The sequence below is a fragment of the Echinops telfairi genome, unplaced genomic scaffold, assembly GCF_000313985.2.
Source record: "Echinops telfairi isolate 266 unplaced genomic scaffold, ASM31398v2 ScPeMD7_10;HRSCAF=50, whole genome shotgun sequence".
In the NCBI taxonomy this organism is placed as follows: domain Eukaryota; kingdom Metazoa; phylum Chordata; class Mammalia; order Afrosoricida; family Tenrecidae; genus Echinops; species Echinops telfairi.
Genome location: NW_022103907.1, coordinates 13161615 through 13185115, shown reverse-complemented (window position 1 = coordinate 13185115; position 23501 = coordinate 13161615). Strand labels below are relative to the sequence as shown.

Sequence of the window (23501 nt, the reverse complement as noted above, 5' to 3'; positions counted from 1 at the left end):
TAAATATAGACACTTTCCACTGCTGTTTTTTCTCTTCCTCTAGAGCAGCGGCTCGCAACCTGTGGGTCTGACCCCTTTGGGGGCCAAACAACCCTTTCACAGGGCACAGGGGTCCCCTGATTCATCACAGTCGTAAAATGACAGTGATGAAGTAGTATTGAAAATAATGTTTAGGTTGGGGGTCACCACCCCCTGAGGACCTGTAGTAAAGGGTCACAGCAGGAGGAAGGCTGAGCACCACTGCTCTAGCGTTTCTTCCTGTCAGAGGGGACCCATGTTTCGTACACTCAGCTCTCCCTTGGGAAATGGGGCTAGACAAGTAATGTAGCCCCCACACGTAACCACACGCTGTCCTTTCTTGTACTGATTTTCACACGTGTTTCATCGAGTCATGTTAAGTGCTCTCTAGTACAAATGGCCTCTTTAGATAAGAGAGATTGTTTTCATTTTGCCCTCGTTGTTTGAACTACTATGGCTTTAAAATTTCTTTTTCTTTCCCCTAAAACTTCCGTTGTTTTGTTTTCCCGTTTTCCTTTTAAAGTGTATCTTTTCCATGTATGCAACTCTCTGGCCCAAACTGACGTGATTATTACCTGCCACATGTGGTCGCTTTGTTCTTTCCTAGCCGCTTGCTGCCGTCCCACACAGAATTCACTCAACCAGTCGGAACGTGAGAGAAGAGAAGACGCGCTCAGAGATCAACTGTGAGTATGTACTACACACGGCTTATAATGTAACGGTGGAAAAGATTTCAAGTTGTTATTTAGTGGTAATTACTTTTGTTTTATTTTCTTCCAAATACTTTTTCTTACTAGACACTTTTAAGAGTAAACTTTAATTAAGGCAATCCGAGTTTTATTTCTTTACTATGGAATGTTTCCCTTGGTAGGGCTTCTTTATGTTCAGGTTGGAGTGGCAGGGTAACAAGGTCCTAGCAGAGGCAGAATACAGATAATACAGAATAATGCGTCTTCAACTTTCATGTACCTGTGTTGGAGAGAGATTGCTAAAAGCGCAGTTTCTGAATCAGCAGATCTGCGGTGGGACACGCAGTTGTTTATTTCTAACAAACTCCCAGGTCTTGTGAATGCTGGTGGCCCAAGGGCCACATTTTGAATAGCCAGGAGAGGTGGGTCTGTAAATGGCCCGTCTTCTGAGAAACCTCACTTTTAAAATGAGATGCTCAGGCCCCACTTCTCCAAGTCTTGAGTGGACCAGGGGAGCTACTTTTAAGTCGCACCTCAGGTAATTCTGGACTACCAAGTTCTGGGTGGTGTTTTGTCGATTAATGGCAGTGTAACACATTACCCCAAAGTTATTGTCTCACATAAGTTCTAAGGGTCAACAGCCCAGAACAGCGTAGCTGGGTGGCTTTTGCTCAGGGTCACTCAAGGTTACAGGCAAGATGTCAACTGGGGCTGTGGTCAGCTGAAGACTTGTCTAGACCAGAGAATTTGCTTCTAAGTCAGTGGTTCTCAACCTTCCTCATGCCGTGACCCTTTAATACAGTTCCTCATGTTGTGGTGACCCCCCCCCCCCAACCATAACATTTTTGTTGCTACTTCATAACTGTCATTTTGCTGCTGTTATGAATCAGGTGACCCCTGGGAAAGGAAGTCGTTCAACCCCACCCCACCCCCAAAGGGGTCGCGACCCACAGGTTGAGAACTGCTGTTCTAAACCCAGGGACAGGTTACTAAAAGCTTCACTGCCTTGCTACGTGGCTTCTTTCAAAGCAAGTGATCAAGCTGAGAGGGTGTGTGTGTGGGGGGGGGTGTTCAAGGCAGAAGTAATTTCATACCAGTCACCGACCATCACTCCTGTGGTCTTTTGTTCACACAGTCTGACATTGGTGTGGTGTGGGAGGGGGACCCGCACAGGCTGTGACTCCCAGGAGGGGAATTACCGGGGACTCTGGTGTAGGCTGCCTTCCGGAAGTTCTCCTCGTCAGCGGCCGTGTGCCCAGCGATGCCCACGTTAGATGATCCTGAGTTTATGCTGCTATGGTGACGTGGCCCATTAGATCCTGCTGATAGCTAATGACCATATATACTCAAGTATGAGCTAAAATTTTCAGCACATTTTTTATGCCGTTTTTGTAGCAAAATTAGGCTGATACTTGGGTCAGCTTATACTGAAGTATATACGATCTGTTCTTTTTTTTAACTATGGAAAAGATCAAGGCTGAACTGATTGTTTCCCAGACTAAACTTTCGTAGGCTTTTTCTGGCAGAATTTTGATTTCAATCATCTGTCGTGATCACGTGTACGGTGGCTTCCTGCCGTCAAGTTGCTTCTGACTCGATGTGACCCTGTCGATGTGACCCTGTCGGACAGAGAGGAATGGTCCCTCCGTGTCTCCCAGATTGTAACTCTTTACAGGAGCAGGGAACCTCCTCTTCAGGTGTAGGAGAGAGGCTAAGATTAAATGTAGTTTGCCATGAATTAACATTTTAATGTTTCATAAAAGCAGATCTTGATTTTTCTTTCCTTTTCTTTTTTTTTAAATAGTTGGTCAAGTAAAATTTGATGCGCCCTTACGGAAAGAGACAGAGCCACATCATGAACTTGTAAGTACATTAGGCTTAGAATGCTGACACGAAAAATAAATGATTTCATTTGTCTTTGTGACGTACTGCTATTGACTGAAAATCCTAGTTAATATTATATGGTAGAATAAAGTATATGGTAGAAGCAAAAAGGTAAGTAATTCTAAAATTGAGAATAAATAAATCTGTGTTGCTGAAATACAATATTTTAAAAATTATTTCAGATGAAACTTAATCGTTTTGCCACTTTCTGATTATATATTTTTTAATGCTGACCATCCATTTTCTTTTGTCTTTTTCCCCCCCAGTTTCATGGGGCTTGTGTATATTTTTACCAGGGTAAAAGCTAAGGTTTTAGGCTAGAAGGATATGGTAGTAAAAGTACCTCTTAGTAAATTTATAGGCAGTCTTTTCCAAATGCAAGCCAGTTTTCTAAAGCTCAGAGTAGAATAAAATCTGCCTGGAGTATTAAAATTCAGGCGAGACGAGACATTCAAGTTCATAATTCCTTTCAGGCTTGCTCCCTGGATGAACATTATTGTCATAGCTCTCTTGTAATTGCTTCATATTCTCTTCTCCAGATATGTTATGTTACATGCAGTCTTAGAAGCAAAATACTTTTCCAATATTTGAGATGTTAATATATTTCATGGAAGAATTTGTAAATGAGACTATAAAAAGACATAGACAAAATGAAATTTCTCTGCCAGAACTCCAAATTATGTGTATTAATTGATAAATACTAAGGATTTAAGTAGGAACTTTTTCTTAACTGTAATGTTTGTTTTAACCCATTTGACTGGTTTATAAGAAAGCTATAAAAAGGAACTTTGTAGCTTCTATTTTTGTACATTTATTTCAATTCAGTGTCCCAGTCTGAAGGGGTTGAAGGTTAAAGGAAAATTCTTAGAATGATCATACTAGAATACTTAAACTTGCCATTTGTGTAGAGAGATGGAAAAAGTTGAGAAGAAAGGATAGGCACGAGGTTCGTAAATGGTTAGATTTTTCAAGGCAGTTTGCATATATTTTATTTCTCTTTTTAAAGTAACATTGCATGTGTTTAAATTTGATACTAATTTAGTAACCCTCGTACAGAACCTTGGTGTTGCAATGTTGCTTTGTAAAAAGTCGTTTAATGTGATTGGACTTTATATTTGCTTTGTAAAATTGTTAGCAGGTCTTACACCACTTGTGAGTTTCCCTTTGTGAATGTGGCTTTTAGTCTGAGTGTAATAACGTGGGTTTCTTGGTCTCTGTCTGCTAAACAGCCCAACACTGATGGTTTTTTGGACAGTTCAGAAGAAATATACTACACTGCAAGATCTAATCTGGTATTTCTCATCTTCTGATTTTCTTTGTCAGCACTGTTTTAATCTTACTTGTTTTGTATTTTTAAGATCATGTCCAGTTTTAGTGAACTATTTTAAGTCTGTTTTTCTAAGTTGCTGCCATTTTGCAAGGTTCCATAGGTTAAGTATGGTAGCCTTTTTTATAGCAAGTTAAAACTACTCATGTGATAGTGCTGCAGCAATAAAATCGTTTTTAACAGACATTCCTGTTTCAGGTTCTCACTCAAATGGGAGTGTTTTTATATTATATTTCTCTTTAAGAAGAATATACAGTTTTAATGTGGTTTGTTTTAACAAACTAGGCAACACAAATAATTTTTAAAAAATAGTTTACCCTCTAACAATAAAATCCATCTGAAATGAGATTTGAATGTTATAGCATTGTATCATATTCCTTTTTCTCAGTCCAGAATTTGGATTATAAAGCATCCCTGAATTAAAAAAAATATTAAGATTATCTTAAATATGAAAAATGAACTCAAATATTAACTAAAAAGTACTTTCTACTTTTATAGCTGATCAGATCCTTTGACTGCTACATATTTACTCCCAGATTCCACGTTTATGCCTTTTACAAAGGAATTTTCTTATACTTATTTCTTCTCTGCCTTTATAACATCTCTTTCAATTCTATGCCCTGTTAAATTTGCAGAAAATAAAAGATTTAAGACATAATTTATTTGTTTAGGGAAGAGGCAGTCTTGCTGGGTAAAAATACTTAGACATGTAAACACTTACACATGGACTGAAATATATCATGGGTTTCCTGTCTGAGAGGCTACATGTACTGGGTACAGGAGGTCAGAGAAGGAGATGAGCTTTTGGAATAATGTGACGTACACACTTTCTGGGAGGAGCTAAGACTACCGTCCAGGGACCACTATCTAATCTTCAAGAAGAGAATGCGAAATGCCTCCCAAGTTCTGTAGAAAGTCATGGGCAGTCCTTGGCACACCAGTTTTGAGAGATGTCAGATAAAGAGCTGCAATGATGAAAGCCGTCAGCATACCGGAGAGTGGAGTTAGCACAAGAGAAGTGGATTGGCATCAAAGAAAAAAGGACCGATAACGGCCATTGCTGTGCTCACGCTCGTTAGGTTTGAAGAAAGAGGGCAGGAAAGAGATTAGCAACCATATTGGGAGATGCTTGTGCTTAGTGACCAGAGGCTGAACCAAAACTGGAGGTGAGAAGCAGTTGAAACGTTAAAAGGAAGAGTCCAGTAGGTTCACTGTCAACAAAAGAAAGTGAGATGTGTCCAATGGCCCAGAGAGGCCAGTAAATATGAGTGAGAATTAGCTGGAAGTGGCAAGTGAGAGGGAATGTTTTCAGAAAATGGTGGTTTGGGAGTTTTTAAATGTTTAGAATTAGATGACACAATGCTTTTAAGCATTCCTCTGTTAACAGATATGTCTGAAATTCCAACCCACCGGGGGCTCCTCAGGAGAAAAGAACTGGCGGGGTGCTCCTAACAGGATCATCAATGTTGCTAGATGCCGGGAGGTCATTCCTGACTCATAACACCCTTACGTATAGCCAATCAAGATGCTCACCAGTACCGTAACAGCCTCACAATTGTTGGCATGCTTCAACTACCGTCGCTGTCACTGTGGCAATCCATCTCATTGTGGGCCCTCCACTTTTGCACGGATGCGCTTATTGTACCCTCACCTCCTTCTCTTAGGACAGAGCCCTCCAAAGTTTGCATCCTCATGTCTAAGGGACCTTATGGCCGGGCTTCTCTCAAGACCCATCTACTTGTCCTTCTGAGGATCCGTGGGAAAGTCAATATTTTTCACCAACACCGTCATTCAAAGGCTTCCATTCTTCTCCAGTCTTCCGTATTCACTGGCCAGCTTCCACACGTAAAAGAGGTGATTGAAAGAGCTGGGATTGGGTCAGGCACACTTTAGTTCTCTTGGTGATGTCATTGCTTCTTAAAGTTTTAAAGGATGCAGTCTCTGATCTTCATCGGTACCATTTTCTTCCTCACACATATGCACCTGGGTGAATATTGCTAGGTCCCGTCAAGTCAGCCTGACTCATGGTAACCCTGTATACAAAGGAAGGAAGCACTGCCCAGCCCTGCTGCATCCTCACAGTTGTTCTCAGGTTCAAGCCCATGGTTGCAGCCGCTGTGTGGTCAGTCCACCTTGTGGAAGACGTTCCTCGACTTCACCGAGCATGATGTGTGTCTCCATGGACTGGTCTCTCGCTGTTAACACACCCAAAATACGTGAGAGGAAGCCTTACTAGCTTCTAAGGAGCATTCTGGTCGTCCTTCTTCCGAGATTGATTGATCGGTTCTTTTGGTAGTCCGTGGTACTTTCCGTGGTCTTCATCAGAACCGTAATTCAAGCGCATCCGTTCTTCTTCAGTCTTCCTTATTTGTGGAGACCATTGAAAATGCCATGCCCGGGGTCAGGTAAACCTTAGACCCCACAGTAACATCCTTGCTCTTCAAACACTCCCAAGAGTGCTGCTCTTCAGTGGATATTGATTATGGGTCCAAGCAAGATAAGATCCTAGTCTACTTCAGTCTTTTCTTAATCATTATGTTACCGATTGGTCCAGTTGTGAAGATTTGAGTTTCCTTTACATTGAGTTGTATGTAACCCATAGTGAAGGCCTAATGTGCATCAGCAAGGGCTGAAAGGAATGTAGCCCAATCTCAAGTTGGCCCAGTGCAATGCATCATTCGAACTCCTGGCTGCCGCTTCTGTGAATACTGGTTATGGAGCGAAGCAAGATGAGATCCTTGGCGGCTTCAGCCTTTGCTTCCCGTATCGTGATGTCACCTGTGGTCCACTGTGAAGATTTTGGTTTTCTTTACGTTGACTTGTAATCCTCAGTTTGTTGTGATTCACACAGTCAAATGTCTTTGTTAATCAACAAAGCACAAGTAAGCATCTTTCTGGTATTCTCTCCTTATACCAAGGACCATCAGATATCAGTAAGGATCTACCCCTCAGGAGAATTCACCTTCACTTTCCATATATTGCTTCAGCTGTGTTTGAATTGTCTTCAGTAATTTTACTTGCCTGCGATATTGATATTGTTCAATAATTTCCATCTCTATTGGATCACCTCTTTGTAATGGACAAAAAAGGGTTTCTGAGTTAGTTGACGAGGTAGCAGTCTTCCAAATTTCTTGGCATAGATGATTTCCATTGTCACATTCATTTGTTGAAATACCTTAACTGGTATTCTGTTAATTCCTTGAGCCTTATTTTCCCCAATGCCTCATTGTACCTTGGACTCTTCCTTCATTGGTTCTTGATCTCATACTGCTTCCTGAAATGCTTGCTTGACAGTGACTCTGTGTATTCTTTCCTTACCTTTTGATGCTTCCCGCATCATTCAGTTTTACAAGTCAAGACTTGACTTTTCTTCAGTTCTTTCAGTTTGAGAAATGCTTCCAGTGTTCCGTTTTGGTGTTCTAACTCCATGTCCTTGCCACTTCATCATTCTTGTAAAACTCTCTTTTTTACCTGTTTTTTGCCATTTTCTGTTCAACTCTTTTATTTCATCATTCTTCCATTCACTTGAGCTGCTCTTCATTCAAGAGCAAGTTTCAGAGTCTCTTCTGGCAACCATTTTAGTCTGTTCTTTCTTTAGTAGCTTTAATGCCCTTTTGCTTACTTGGTGAATAGAATGCATGGGAATCAAAGTGACTGCATCTCTGGAAAGAGAGATGGATAAACACTCTATCAGCCAGAACAAAGCCAGGAGCTCCCTGGGGAACAAACCGTCAGTTGCTGTGAGGATCACCCCTAGGCCCATGAGGCAGTTCACTCTTGCCACACAGGTTGCTATGATCCAGAACCAAGTTAATGGCACAGGACAACAGGCAGGAATGACAGTGAAATCTGCTACTGGAATAGACCACAAAGTAAAAGATGGAAGCTAGTGATTTTTTTTAATTAATATTGTGCAGACCAGAACAAAACACAGAAAGATGATGCCTCAGAATTAGAAGCATTCCTTCCGGTGCCTTTGTGTGGAACCAGCCTCGTCGTTCGAATGAGCTCTGCTGCCACTTTCCCTTGAACGCACCCTTTTCGGCCACCACCTGTCCCCGCGCCCACAGGGAAAAGGACTTGGTTGTAAGCTCAGATGACTGGTCTTGTGACAGAGGAAGGCTTGGAGGAGCGCAGTGGCCTGTGAGGCCACAAAGAAAAGATGGGGATATTTCTGGTAGAAGAAGGATGAGTAAGGTCTTTGTCAGATTACCATAAAATAACCTCAAACTCCTATTCCTGATGATTATATCAATAGCTTTTTATGTGGAAGACATTATTCAACCCCTTTACCTGTATTAACTCATTTACCATTCTTTTCACTGCCATCGAATCAATGCTGGCGCATAGTTGACCCCCGTGGGTTCCGAGACTGAGACTCGGGGTAGACAGGCCCCGCCTTCCTCCCGGCATGTCTCGCTCTATCCTTCAGTTCAGTGACACGAAGGTCAGATCCCGAAATCCTTTGAGAAGCAGAGCAACTATTTACTCCTTTAAAGGATCTCGCCACTTACATGTTACATGTCATTGTTTTAAGTGTTACATGTATGCATTTTGTAATGAAAAAATTCATGTACACTCAGACTTCTATTTTTGTTACTCCAATAAATTTTTTTTTTAATCACTAAAAGGTGAGGTAGTCATAATATATGAAGCCAGACCAACAGCTTGGTTTGGAGGATTGGAAGCCATTAAGAAAGACCTCTTAATTTTGAAAAAGGACAATTTGCAGAGTTGAAAAACCAAACAAATTGATATAAAGTGTAACCATTCCTCTCATAACCTTAAAATTGATTTCTTCTCAAAGGTAGATTTCTTCTATCTTTAGATTAGAAGTTTATGGGTGTTATACATTTGTCTGAGTTGGTGCTGTTTTTTCATTTGCCATACAGCAGTGAAAGATATTTTGAGAGCTGTTAATTACGTAACTGTTAATTACGTATAGTTGAGAAAAATCTGTATAGTTTATACAGATTTATATATACGTATATATAAATTACGTTAACTGTTAATTATGATGAAGGAATACAAAGAAGTAGTAAAACAATCATTGCTCTAAAGAAACTTCTCAAACCCCTGACAAACTAAGGATAAAATATTTAAGTTATAGTTAAAACAGTAATATAGATCAGAAATATATATATGATTAATATTATCAGTAGCTATTGAAGAGTACTTTAAAATTCCTGTAAATTGGGTCAGAATTGAATAATGTCACAAACTTATTCCAGAAAAAAGCAAATAGATGCCAACTTTGTTTATTTAGAAGGAGTGCTATATAGCTTGTGTGCCGTGGTCCCTTTATTTAATTGTGAAAAAGAATTTCAAGGGAAATCCCACTTCAGAATCGCACAGGGATAGAGAACTCCTGGTCCGTTTCCAGCAGGGAAGCAGAGATGTCCTCTTAGTCAGTTTTAGGCTCCTTTGGCACCATCCTGTCTCGTCATTTAATGACCCCCTCTCCCTGCTGCTCTGACTTTCTGAGAGATGTAAAGTCTTTGCTCTTTCCTGGCTTCACCCCTTGGTTACTTCTGTGAATCAGCCACCACATTCAGAGGGCTCTTCCCTGGGAGAGTTCACCTTGCTAACAACTACATTCATGCCATGAACTGCCCCTTTTTTTGATGAGGAAAAAAGATGCTCTCAGCTAATCTTTTTCCCAATTTAGACATATCGTTCAGCATCTTTAAGCACTGTCTTAGCAACTGTTTCAGGTCTAGCCGTGGTTCCAGCTGTTTTCCTCGCAGCCATCGATTTTATAATAAACTGGTGAGAGTTAAAGCTGCCACGGGAGTTTTCTCAACTATAAATTTTCCTTTTTCTGTGTGCGACTGCACCTGTTTTGTTTGTTTTCAGCTCTTTTTCACACCATGCTTTCTTCAAGGTTTCAGTTCTACATTTAGAAATCTCCCCACCCACAACAATGAGTCCCCGAAGTTGAGCCGCTCTGTCCCCACACTTTATTTGGGCTGCGAGGACCATCTTCAAGCTTTGTGTCTGTCGTCAGGTTGAGCTTATGCCGGCCCATTGCATGTTCTTAGTCCGTGTTCTGACCGATTTGATTTTACTGTGCCGTTGGGTGCTGGTGTTCATTAATAAGTCGATGTATGTTCATGCTGTTAATTTTTTCCTATCCTTGCTTAAATGTATTCTTAGTTTGTAAAGATTGCCCATATGCTACAGTTATCTAATGTTTGTTTAGTTTTAATTCTGAATATTTTCCACGTTGCTTTTGAAAGCCTTTTAGATCACGTTCTTGGATTGCCTCAAAGCTTTATCAATAACTACTAACATTGTACTGGTTTCATGTTGCTTTCTTTTTATATTTGTTCATCACACTTTCTTTATCTGATTTGCTGCCTGAATTCCAGCCATATAATAGGTGATTGGTAAGGGGAGAAAAAATTATTGAGTTAAATAAGGTTCGACAGCTTGTAAGAGATATCATTCTTTAAGGATAATTCTTAAACATGTGTCTGTCACGCTGCTTTTGGTTTTGTTCCATGTCTGATACAGTGGCAGGGCGTTGTTAATGAAGAATGTGGTCCTTTCCATTTTAATGTTCCATGTAAGCAGGGAGTGTTTAATCATCAGATTTGAAGTTATAACTTCTCCCCTGCCTCAGTTGTTATTTTGTATATAAACCTAGGCTCAAATTTTAATTAGAATATTCTTTTAGTTCACTTAGACAGTTCTCTACCTAAGTACATTACTGATCTCAGTGTTTTTTGGGTTTTTTGATCATTACATTATCAGGCAGTTAATTGACAGGTGTTTCAAGAGTAGTTGTTAAGGTGACACTCTGTTTATAGGTGTAACAGAAGCCGGGGCCACTCTGCAGAGTGCTCTTGGAAGCTGTCCTTTGATTTAGGGTGTAAGATTATATTGACTAGAGAAATAGCTAACCTGCTAGAAATCCCAGTTACCTATGGCAGAAAAAACAAAGTTGGATTTAGAAATGTAGCCCTACTTCTCTTTTCTAAGTATCAGCATTGAAAGGTTCTTGTATCAAGTCAGGACAGCCTGGTGATGTAGAGGTTCCGAGTTGGCTGCGAGAGGTTCTGAGTGGGGCTGCGATCCAAAACCACCAGCAGCTCCGAGGGAGTAAGACAGTTATAGTCTGGGAAACGCACCAGGGATCACTATGAATCAGTATTGACTCAATGCAGTGGGTTTGGTTTTTATATCAAGCCAATGCAGCCTGGTGATATAATGGCTAGGTACTTGGCTGCTAACCAGAAGGCCATTGGTTAGAAATTGCAGCCACTGCTCCTGGGAGAAAGATGTGGCAGCCTACTTCCGTAAGATTAAAAACAAATCAAAAACCTATTGCCGTTGAGTGGATTCAGACTCATCGTGACCTGTAGGACAGAGTAGAACCTATTACATAGGGTTTCCCAGACTGTAGATCTTTACAATAGTGAGCTGCCATATCTTTCCCCCATGGGGTTTGAACCACCAACCGTTGGGTCAGCAGCCAAACAATTAACCCCTGTGCCGGCAGGACTTTTTTCCATAACAGTGACAGCCCAGGAATTCTATAGGACAGTTCTTCTGTGTCCTAAAGAGTTACTATGAATTGGAATCTACTTGATGGTAATGGATTTTTATATCAAGCTATGATCACTTCAGTTGCTCAGGCTAAGCTTTGGGTGGCAGTCCTGGTAAAATACAAAACCCTGATGAAACAGAGATTTTATCCTATTAAAACTATGCCATTATCAATTAAAGAGCAGGTGTTCCTTTGTTAAAATTACATTGAGGCCAATGTGAGTCAACTAGTTTTTGTTTGTTACAATCATTTCTGCCATAGGTAAGAAACATTTATCATTATGTAAAACAGAACACAAATATTGAAGAAGTCAAATTTTGAGCCTTGTCTAAATCAGAATATTTATGTATTTGTTTGTTTGTTTATTGGTCTTAGAGTACTTACATTTTAAAATGTTTTTCACCACAATGTTATGTATTGTGTAGAATTTTCATACTCCTGGCCATGATAATTTTGTGACCTAGAATTATATTTTGAATCTTAACAAGGCTATAGTGTTAAATGCCTTTTAATAGGAAAACACATGGGATTCAACAAGCACTCAGGCTGGTTAAGGTGTGCGTGGTACTGTGCGAGCCGTCGGGCCTGGGAATGTTGCGTGGATTTGATGATTTCTCTGTCTTTGAGGAACTTAAAACCAGCCTAGTACAACCCCGCCTCCCACTGTATTACTGCTTTTTTTAAACTTTCTATTGTGAACTGGTGGGAGTTTACCTATTAGATCATCATTTTTTTCTTCAACGACTTAAGTACCATTCAAACTTCTCAATACTTTGCTCTGTCACAGCCCTCCTCTTTTCTTTTCCTATTTTTTTTTTTTGCCCTTTCCCCTCTTTTAGGATATTCCCCTTCCCCCAATGTAATACCTGTCTACCTTCTAGCCTATTGCTTCTCTTTTCCTCCCAACTGTGCTAACCATCAAAGTGTGTTTCTTTGGGTGTGAAAAACTTTGCTTGATTCATTTTTTAATAGCGGTGGTCTCATACAATATTTTTGCCCATTTGTGATGGGCTCATGTCACTCAACCTGAGTTCCTCCGAATCCATCCCGATCATAAGGGTTTCTCAACATTCTCTACCGTGTAATATTCCATTGTGTGTTTGTACTGAAGTCTGTTGTTCCGCCCTGCCTACTACTTTCATAGACTCTTAAGTCGTCGTCAGAGTGCGCTGTAGGTTCTGGACGGACCTGTGTGCTAAGTGCTGTGGAGACATGGCCGACGCTGTCTGTCTGCCTGGTGCAGTCTTAGAAGATTTCCACACGTTCCCAGTGCACTGTATCCTGCCCATGCATCTGACACTCTCTTATAAGAAAAATCAAAGAGTTTTAAGTATAGTGCATTTTAATGAAAACAAATTAATTAAAAATGTCAATTATTCTCCTGGATTCCTGTATGGTTAAAACAGGGTTTGAAACGAAGTGTCTTTAGAAAGAGAAAAGACCACTTTATGTTGTACATGTGCACATATGTTGTACCTGATTGTTGGGAAGCACATTCATCTCCTTAAACTTTAATCCTTAAAACTCTCGCAGCGTTCAGTGGAATTGATTAAATAGTTGAGTAGTTGCCTTAATAAAAATGTTCGTTTGATGTTTTGCTAACTAGGCACTTAAAAAAAAAACCTTTAAAGCTCTTCAATATAACCCAGAATCTGGTTACGTGTTCACGTACATAATTTACTTAAAATAGCAGTTTATTTCACATCTTTTAAAATGGTTACCTATTAAACCACCACCTAATTCACAATAAAAAGTTTTTTAAAAATACGTTCATGAAGCAACAGGAGATTCAAATCAATGTATATGCACATACCTACTTCAGATCCAGTTCCAGCTCAAGCCAAGATCGTGCTAGTTATTCTCTGATCATTTTTGCTTCATTTTAACTTCTGAATATGTTATCTTATTTGAATTTTTCTTTTAAAAAAGAAGTTTGTCACAATCGCACCAGCCAGCAATGAAACCTGAATATATTATATGAACAAATTTAAAGAAAAATACTGAAATATGAAGTAAATCAGGATTATAATCTTCTAAACAAATAATGGCTAAGTCTTTTCGTGCCTTCTTTTTTATGAACTTATAGCAATACAGATTTATTTGAAGTCTAAGACTTCTCCTTTTAAAATAATAATGCCATAATGCGATAAACTACCATTTTTACATAGCTATTTTGTTTTGTTCTGTTAGGATCTACAACTCGAATGTGGGCAAGGACACCAAAGTAGTTACTTTTTAGGTGCAAACAAGTAAGTAAAGTTCTCTCAAGATAAGATTTAATGAAAAGGAATTGCATTGCTTTTAATGTTATAATTTGTCATTTGAGCTGGTAGGTTGTATTGGACTGGTGGATGTATTTTATAATAGGCTTTTAGCTCTTTTCACTGTTGCATTGTTAATCGTTTAGTTACCTGTCATCATGGGGAGATCAATTTAAATATCTATATTCTGCTACTATCTAGATCTAGCATGTTGGGGAAAGTCAAGTAAATTCTATTTGAAGATAAATATATATTATAGCACTTTATTGATTTTGTTTACGAAGTCGGCCCGCTGATTCCTCACGAAGCTCACTTTGGTACATGTTCTTGCATATCCCGGCCACTGAAAACAGCTAGAAAGGAGTCACGTTATTTAGAAAGTTTAAGATTAACCTTTTAGCTGCTAGACTCTTTGAAAAAGTAGTTAATACTTAAAATGTGTACCTAGTGTCTTAAAAGTTGTCATTCCCAGCAAAAAAATACAGTTAGCACTTATTCAGTGTCAGTTCTGCACGAGACACAATCTAGGGGGGAGGACCTCAGTGATTTAAATATAAATATATACATATTTCCAAGCTCTACCCATTGAAGTTGACTAGGAGTGAGAGGTGTGGTCTCCACTAGTCCTTCCAGTATGCGCTCCATTCTTGAATCATGGGTTAACGGTCATTACCATAAACACTAGTTTATTAATAAACACATTTAAATTGACTATACCTCCCAGAAATGCAGAAATTATTTTAACAATTAGAACAACATAAAATTTCCCTTGCGTTAGAGTTGTGTGTATTTTATAAAATAAATGGTTGGTTTTTATTTAACTCTAGTGTATGTTTCCAATACAGAGTAAAGACTTTGAATGAAAACCTAGAAAAATATATTCATTTTTATTTAAGCTGAACTTTGTTTAATTATAATTTCCAAAACAAAAGAAGTATACAATTTTCACAAGATTATGACATTTTATCTAAATAATCTGCAGTTGATAGCTTGTCCTACTTTGACACTAGTCACGAAAGTTTGTGTCTTGATGGGTTGTCAAAGAAAGGTCACTCCGAGGCTCTTCTCGAGTTACTGTATCCAAATAGGAGCCCACTCGTTTTAAGGCCACTTAAGCAAAGTTTGATGTCCTTTAAAAAGGAGTCTGGATACATTGGTAAAACTAGTTCATTTACTTTTCTTGGTTTATTTTAAACAAAATTTTTAAAATCATATATACTTGCCAAAAAGCCCAGGAAAATACAAAGCACATCACTGAACTTTCCCAGGTTCTTTAGTTCCCATTGTTGGACTTTGGTTTGTTATGCATTTGCATAGTTTATGTTTACTTTGGCTAGGTAAAATGTTAATAATTTGCCCAACCTTCATTTTTTGATTAATTGGATCCCTGCTTAAGGAACTGTATTCTATATAATGAATCACTGGCAAGGTAGGTTGGCCAAATTTTGACATTTGGTGTGTTTTGTGTGCAGGTGTACACATACATGTGACATGAGCATGGATGTAGCACTTCTCTTACTGTATTGATATGTCTGCTTTATTTTCGTGACCAGGCAGTTAGTGTCTTTATACTGTCATAGGATTTCCTGCTTTCTCCACAGGTGACCAGGCAGACAGATTTTCATTTGTGGGTTTCTACCTATCACAGACCCTACCAGAACTGTCTAATTAGAATTGCGAGATAGGATTTAAGTTTTTTTACTCATAATAGAAGGCATACTGAGTTACCTTCTTTTGAATTCTGATACGGGGATCAACTGACAGGGGATCAACTTTTCTGGCCAATTATGTAAAGCCTAACAAAGTATTTTTTAAGAGAAAACCCTACATTATTTCATGTATTCCTCTGATGACTTAAATTATAGTGAGGAGAGTGCGTTTAGTTACACATCCCTCTGTCTGGTGCAAACATAGGAAGTAGCAGTAGTGAAGGCCAGGTTGAGAGTCAGAACTGGCTCTTCCTGTAAGTTTCGTGACTGAGAAGTTCCCTTAGTTTCCTCATGTAAAATGGGAATTACAATGGTACCTACGTCGTGTTCGAAGTGTGACATACAATAATTGCTCTAAAGCTTTTAGTCCACTTAAGACTTAACATTGCCCATGGCCTTGCACACAGCAGTGATTGGGGGGATGACGCAGGGGCAGCAGTGCTTTGTCTTTTCCACATCACGTCACTTGGAGCCCATATGGCACCGAACAGGAAGCACGGCGACAGCGCTCGCTTGCTCGTTGCCCTGAGTCTTGGGGAGTCCGTTGGATAAGGGCAACTGATAAGTTAGTCCTACAAGAGGAAGTCAGAAAGCATTGCTGCAGGACCTCTTCAGAACCACCTAGGTTTATTCCAAGCAGAACTTGTTACGACCTGCAGACAACATCTCTCAGTCATCAGCTTGTCCTGGTCTCACGTAGGTGCCTTCAAAAGCGTGTGTGTGGGTGCCGTTGAAAAGAACTATTTCTAAAGTCTGGGCTAATACAGAATTTTTAACAAAATTCAAGTGACCATCTACCCCAATCATGGAAGCGCTGCAACAAGTTTACAGGAACACTGATGAACGGTGTTTTAGGTGGATGATGCACGTTAAGGGTGTCCGAGAAGACCTCAAAGATGAGTTCAAGGCAGAGCAGTCAGCGCCAAAAGCGATGATGACTGGATTTTGAATTGCAAAGCAGTCATCCTGATCAATTTTCTCTAAAGATACAGGATGATCACAGGGCCTTGTTATGAAAACGTTTTAATAGACAGCTGCCTCGGCAAGAAAGTTTTGCCAACCCGATGGTGCAGGAATATTGGAGGGAAACTTCACCCCACAGCCCTGATCTTGTCCCCTCGAAGCTTTTTGTTTCCCGATCTCACAGAGCATTGAAAGGGAACACAATTTGAGTCCCTTGTGGATGCCAGGAGTACTTGATGTGGCCTACGGGGTAAATGGGGAGTGCAGGATCCTTTGGGGAATCGTTAAAGTGTGTAGCCCTAGAAGGATTTGTTGAGAAACAATAGCTTTGCGTTTTGATTTTTTTTACAGGTTCTATGGTTTTGTAGCAACTCTTTGACGTATTCTCGTATGTGAGCAAGGAGCATGAATGAATAAATATGCTCAAGGTTTTGAGGAATAGGGGATTGGGGGGCTTATTTGGGGTTTAAATGTATTTCAGGGTAGCACGTAGAAAGTTTCTTGAGCAATTAAAGAATTTTAAAAGGTTTTTAGTAACCTGCAGTATGAAGAATCCCGTCAGTACTTTAGTAGGAGAAGTGCTTAGAGTGCTTCCATGATAGTCTTAGACTTTTCTATGTATCGGTTTCTTTACTCCATCGGTTACATAAGCCTGTGTCTGGACGTTCCTCTATTTTTAGTCGTTTCACCAACTTTCTAATCCTTTTAGATTGGTTTACTAATTCAAAAGCTGAAGGCATCATTTTTACTTTGATTTTTTTTTCTCAAAAATTCCATGAAGAAAAATCCCAAGTAGACTAGTGAATAGTGACAACGTTTATTGTGGAGGGCACATTCTTGGTGAACAAAGCAATATTACTTTTTCTCCAGTACTCTCATTAATATTTACTACAGATGCTTTAGGAATATAGCCATTCTGTTATAGATACATGACATGCAAAGAGCAAGCCACATATATCTGCAACTGTGTTAACGGCTTTGTTAGGATGCATAAGATAGTCTGTCTTCGTAAGCAGTAGGAGAGCCTCAAGAATAAAAAAGATGTATGAGTCTCTAGACTGTAAGCTAGTGCTTTCTACCCATTCTCTTTTATTCCTAGAGAGCCCGGTATTTCCAGACTGATCCTTTTTTTAAAAAGAGTGTCATAGGAATATGATTAAGTATAGAAATGAAAAGTAAATTGAAAACTTCCTCCCTATTTTCAAATCCTAACATTCTTCGCGGGAGAAAGATATGGCTCAAAAAACATTCTCAGGTGCTTGAGGGAAAACTGATCTCTCGTATTATTTTTTTAAATAACAATCGTGTACCTATTATATATTACCATTGGTAGTGTATTATTTTCTGGATGGACAATTTCAAATGGCACCTCTTTTTTTCCCCCCTTTTTCTTTTAATCATTTTATTAGGGGCTCATACAACTCTTATCACAATCCATACATACATCAATTGTGTAAAGCACATTTGTACATTCATTGCCCTCATCATTCCCAAAACATTTTCTCTCCACTTTTATGGTAGCTTCTTACAGCATTTCTTGGAAGCTTGGTATGTTCCGCGTAACGTAATCCTATGGGTCATTTTTCCAAAAAAGATATTAGGAAAAATGATTTGAAAGGCACTGCCTTAAAACTTTTGGGGAGAATAAGCTTTGTGCTGCATCACTTTTCTCCGCATTATTTATAACTTGATTTCTGTCTCATTTGTGGTGAGAAGGCTGTTTGAATTTTTGTGCGTGAAGAGTATATAATAGAGAAGCCAGGGCTCCTACGGGAGGTTGCAGGGAAAAGGGAATTTAGGAGTGCCAAGAGTTGTCTCTTGCATTCCTGAAAAAAACCAAGTTTGTATACAGTGTTGCTAATAGTGAAATCCTCACACCTGGTCTGATACAGGCGTAGTGTCCCAAAAGTGTAAATGTGTTTGCCAGTACACCCCTGGAGAACCAATGCCTGAGGTGAGTGCGCATCCTCCGTGAAAACAGCGCTACTACATTCCCGTGTTCACATCACATGCATGCGTGCTTTTGCAGAGAGCCAACATGTTGAGCTTCATTTTGTAGGATTGCCTGAGAGCATGGTTTTTTGTTTTTTTAAGAGTCTGTCACCTTCCTTATTTTATGAAAAAGAAAATATCATTTCTGGTGTCAGGTAAAATGTCCCAGGTGAGACTTGGCTCCTGGAAGACCTTGACGGTGACCCTGCAATTCTTGTTTGTCAGTCTTCTTGTGACATTTCGTGGTGGGTTGGCTTCTGTTTGTATCAGTCTTTTCAAGTGAGTGTCAGGATTTATATTGTGCATTTTAAATACATATTAGCTGTAGAAAATGCAGATATCTTCTTAAACATGGTGTTTTTAAGGTTCAGAGGTCTTTGCAGCAAATTTTCAGTAATTCATAAAATAATGTTTAAAAAATGTTACGTACTAAGTTGGAGTGATGAAAATAGATGCTTCATATTCCTTTCCTTCTGTGTTTTACATGTATTTCTCTGTGTTTTCTTCTTTACAGGAGTCTCCTGAAGTCTGTTGAGGAGGAGCTACATCAGCGGTAAATTAATATTTAATTACACTTACAATGCTTTGTACGTCATATCACAGAGTAATAAAGTCAACATGCCCCATCTGTCATGTGGCTTACAGTGTTTTCTTGAGTTCTGTGAATTCTGAAACTAATCTAGAAAGGTGGAGAAAGATTATGTCTTGCAGTAACCTTTTCTGCATTTATTTTAAAATGTAAGAGGTTTTGGTCAAGCCCACTTAGTAATGGACTCATTCCCCACTCCACCCCGTTTTTAGAGGACACGTGGCACATTTAGAAGATGACGAAGGGGACGATGATGACTCTAAACAGTAAGTTCTGGAGGTTGATTTTGTGTCTGGTCTGGTGAAGGAAAAGCGCCGTGTTACGTGATGTTACCTGTCTGAGAGCTGGCCGTTGATGGTGATCTCCGTGTAGGTGATACAGTGTTAAGGGTTGTCCCACCGTCTCTTTCTTTTCTCTGTTCTGGTTGATGAGAAAGCACTTTGTGGGAAGCAAACCTAGTTCTGAACTACGTGAATCAGCAAAGGCGGTACATTTCCCGTCTATCTTAATGCTGTAAGTTAGTCATTGGTAGTTGCTGTAATTATTACCGAGTGACCACAAAGAGGCGTATTACATGATTGATGCCATTTCACCTAAGTGTGTCAGATACACACGGTGGGATATAAAAGCTTGTGTTTCAAAGATGCCCCCCCCCAAGAATAAATAAAAAAATTTTTTTAAAAGGCTCCCAACAGTTTGTTTTTTTCTTAAAGAAAGCCGTGACTTCCTGGTAGAGTGCCAAGGGACCTGGCTGGTGGTCGTGGACACGGGTTTGTCCCCCCCGCCTCTTGGGTCTCACGTCTCCTCCTTGGCCTGTGGTTTTCTCATCTGGGACCCTGGTGCTTAACCTTTACATCCTTTCTTTCTATTCTTAAAACTCTGATTTTAATTTATATCGAGTCTTAGCTCTAGCCTAACAAATGCTACATATAATTTGATAGAATACATAGATAGCCTCGATGGGCCGCATCAAAGATATATTAATAATGAAAATGAGTCTTACATATTTTACACTATTTTATGCTATGTCATTTTGTCAACTTTGTCATAAGCAAGTCGTTAAGTCCTTACATCACCGTAATGACCTTTCAGTTGTTATGAACTGAAAGTGTGTCATTACAGAGTCCAGTTTCATTTCAGTGTAGTACATGAAACCAAGACAGTGTGTTCACCCAACACTCTTCACAATAGTCCCTCTCACTGGAAAGATACTGAAAACTTCCGTCTTAAGAATAAAAGTACTCGTGGATACAAGTGTTCTAACATTATCTTTGAAATAATTATATTTTAATATTCAATTTTAATATAGTTCTGATTCTAAACTTTTGTGTTTTTAGTTCAACTATGAAAGCAAAAATTCCACCTCCTTTGCCACCAAAGGTAAACAAATTTATTTTTCAGCTTAAATTTTGGGTGGGCGTGGTGGTGGGGGGTAGGTAATGCCCTTTCCCTTTAGTTGCTGTAACATCATAACTGATTTTCATTTGGGATCCACAAAGGAGATCGTGATGTTATTAACCACAGATAGAGGATTGTAGTTATTTTCGCTTTAATTAACTAATTTTTCACTTAATGTTTTATTCTAAAATGTTCTATAGCTTTGTACATTGAAAATTATTACAATATTTTATTAATATTCCTTTACTCGGATGAGAAAAGCTACCTTTTTTTAGGATTCTTTTTTCCCCCTGAAATCTGCTCATTCATAATTAACTTCCTGAAATGAATTTGTCATCACAGAAGTTTAAATTTCAGATGATACTTCTAAAGTGAAAATACAAAATATGAGAATACCTGGTCATTTCTGTAAACAGTAAAATACTTATCATGTATATATCTCATAAACCAGTGAAGTCATTTTATAAAGTTAATTCCCACCAATAGGTTTGTTGTAAAGGGAAAATTGTGGTATGAATTTATTGTATAAGAAATTTATTTTAAAAGTGAATAGGGAATGCTATTTTAAGGCTTGAAGTCGGGTTATAAATGAAAGTTAGAATCTTACCAGTCTTAGTGTCCAAAGTTTTTCTTTTTTTAAATCATCTTATTAGGGGCTCATACAGCTCTTATCACAATCCATACATACATCAATTGTGTAAAGCACATTTGTACATTCATTGCCCTCACATTCTCAAAACATTTGCTCTCCACTTAAGCCCCTGGCATCAGCTCCTCATTTTTCCCCTCCCTTCCCACTCCCCCCTCCCTCATGAACCCTTGATAATTTATAAATTAATGTTGTTTTGTCATATCTTGCCCTGTCCCCCTCCCTTATGAACCCTTGATAATTTATAAATTATTATTGTTTTGTTGTATCTTGCCCTGTCCGACATCTCCCTTCCCCCACTTTTCTGTTGTCCATCCCGAGGGACGAGGTCACATGTAGATCCTTGTCATCGGTTCCCCAAAGTTTTTCCATATGCCGTGTTCACCTTTTGCTATTAGAAGTTCTGGATTCACACAGGTAAACAACACTATACTTCTTTATACAGGCTTAGCAGAAACATAAGGATCTGGATGTCAGAGACAAGCTTCCTAAGAAAGAGTTATGTTTATAAGAGTTGCTGAGTTCCGCAGGCTTTCCGCTGGCTGGAGATCGCTATCATGTGCACAGAGAGTTACTAGGGTCCCCGTGCACTGCTGTGTTGGTGTTCGCCAGCAAGATAAGATTTTATTTGATACTCTTCCCAATCTGAAAGATTAACCACCAACATAAAAGACATTGACTAATCTAAAAGACCGTTTCGCCCTAATAAGGGGTTGAACTTTGTGTCGCCTCAGTGTTTACAATAAAAACCCATTTAAGCTGGAGATCAGCAGGACCAGGATTTCTTTTCTTTTCTTGCTAAGTCCAAGTGCAAAGTGTTGTAAAATCTTAACAGAAAGAGAGGCTTTTTTGAGAAATAATAAGGGTGGAGGTAGGAACAGGGGCAAGACAAATCAAAATCTGAGAAGCACATCATTTGATGATACATGTTTAGGCTAAATTTTCAATAATGGATACATTTAGATAAATCTGAATGAGATGTTTGCATAACCTTGTCTGATGAACACAATTTGAAAGCCAAAGCCTTTGCTATCCGGAGGATCAGTAAAACACGTTTGCTAGTCGGGTTCAGTTGGTACATGCCTGGTTTATTCCACACACCGCAGGGTTCAACATGCCATCTGCTCGGTGGATGGCCGCAGACAAGTACCTTCAGGAAGACACTTGTCTTAGCCTCACTGGGGGTGTCTTCTAAAGAACAGGGCGGGGGAACCAATGACTTCCAAGGGGATCTGCTCAACCAGTTAATTCAAGGGCGAGAGGTCAACTTGGAAGTTAGGGTAACTACATTGGAGGACCCCAAGGGGTAATTTTGATAGATTTTACTTAAGGGATGCAGGATGATCATAGGGCGTGTGAAGAATGTTGACAATTGACAAAGGCCAGGAAAGTTATGCTGAAGATTTCTTTGGTGTGTGTTTTACTCTCGCTGAACGTACCTGCTCCTTCTTCAAGGGTAGCGAGGGCTATGTGTCCTGTAAGGATTGTGCGAGGAAACCGGCCCCAGCTTCTTGCTGCCCTTAGCTTGCCCTCTTTGTACTTGTTTTTGTTCCCCAAATTCAAAACCTTGAAAAGGAACATGATTTGAGTCCCTGCCGAATGCCGAACAACACTAGTAAATCAAAGACCCCAGAATTCTTCAGGGAATAGGACGAGAGATGGAGAGGTCTTCAGACGTGTGAAAACCCTAGCTGGAGGACATGAGAAACCTGTCGATGACCGTGTTGACCAATGGTTTGTTTCTGTGGTTTTTGTAGCAACTTACTCCCAGGCAATAATGTTAACTTCATAAAACAGTGTCATATTTGGTCACCAGTCCTTTTGTTTTGTTTTTCAGCCTAAGTCCATCTTTATGCCACAGGAAACTCATTCTGCTGAGGATGATAATCAAGGAACAATCAAGAGGTGTCCCACCTCAGAGAGTCCAGCAAAACCATCACAAGTTCCACCCAGACCACCCCCTCCCAGATTACCCTCACAAAAGGCTGTTGTTTTAGGTAATGTAAGGAGGGGGTGGTGGTGTGTGAAGTAAAATGGAGCAAAGTTTGGTTTTAACAGACGATTTCATACTCTTTGGTGGGAAAGGAGAAAAGTCGGTGTCTAGAGATTTTCTTTTTCTACATGTTCCCTCACGATTAGAAGGGTTTTTGTAATAAGGTGACCTTTGAACCCATCTGGGGAGTTTTGCCCATTTTATATCCAGCTTCCCTCATGGAAGACTTTCAGGCCAAATTCACCACAATAGCAATTGAACTGTGAACACACAAGGCGAGTATGTTCTGTCTGCTTTTTTCTGTTTTAGAAAAGATGATCATGTGTTTAACCCCTTAACTTCATTTAATCATGTTTTTGTCCTCAAAATAATGCTTATTGTTGAATTTTAGGTTTTTATCTCCTATTTAATACTAGATGCTCCTACTTTAATATGATGAAAGTTCTTCCTGTATTTTCTTTTCTTCTTTTTTTTTTT

General features: G+C 39.4%; 1 protein-coding gene across 1 annotated transcript in view; it reads left to right on the top strand.

Moving 5' to 3' along the window:
• The window catches only part of MAP4K3 (mitogen-activated protein kinase kinase kinase kinase 3), a 130098-nt gene that overhangs the window by 71037 nt on the left and 35560 nt on the right, over positions 1-23501 (top strand). Inside the window, exons 12-19 of the mRNA XM_013006850.2 lie at positions 626-704; positions 2512-2570; positions 3821-3883; positions 13661-13719; positions 18910-18948; positions 19197-19250; positions 20322-20364; positions 22869-23028. Coding sequence (XP_012862304.2) covers positions 626-704; positions 2512-2570; positions 3821-3883; positions 13661-13719; positions 18910-18948; positions 19197-19250; positions 20322-20364; positions 22869-23028 — 556 coding nt within the window. The remainder of the gene's footprint in view (positions 1-625; positions 705-2511; positions 2571-3820; positions 3884-13660; positions 13720-18909; positions 18949-19196; positions 19251-20321; positions 20365-22868; positions 23029-23501) is intronic.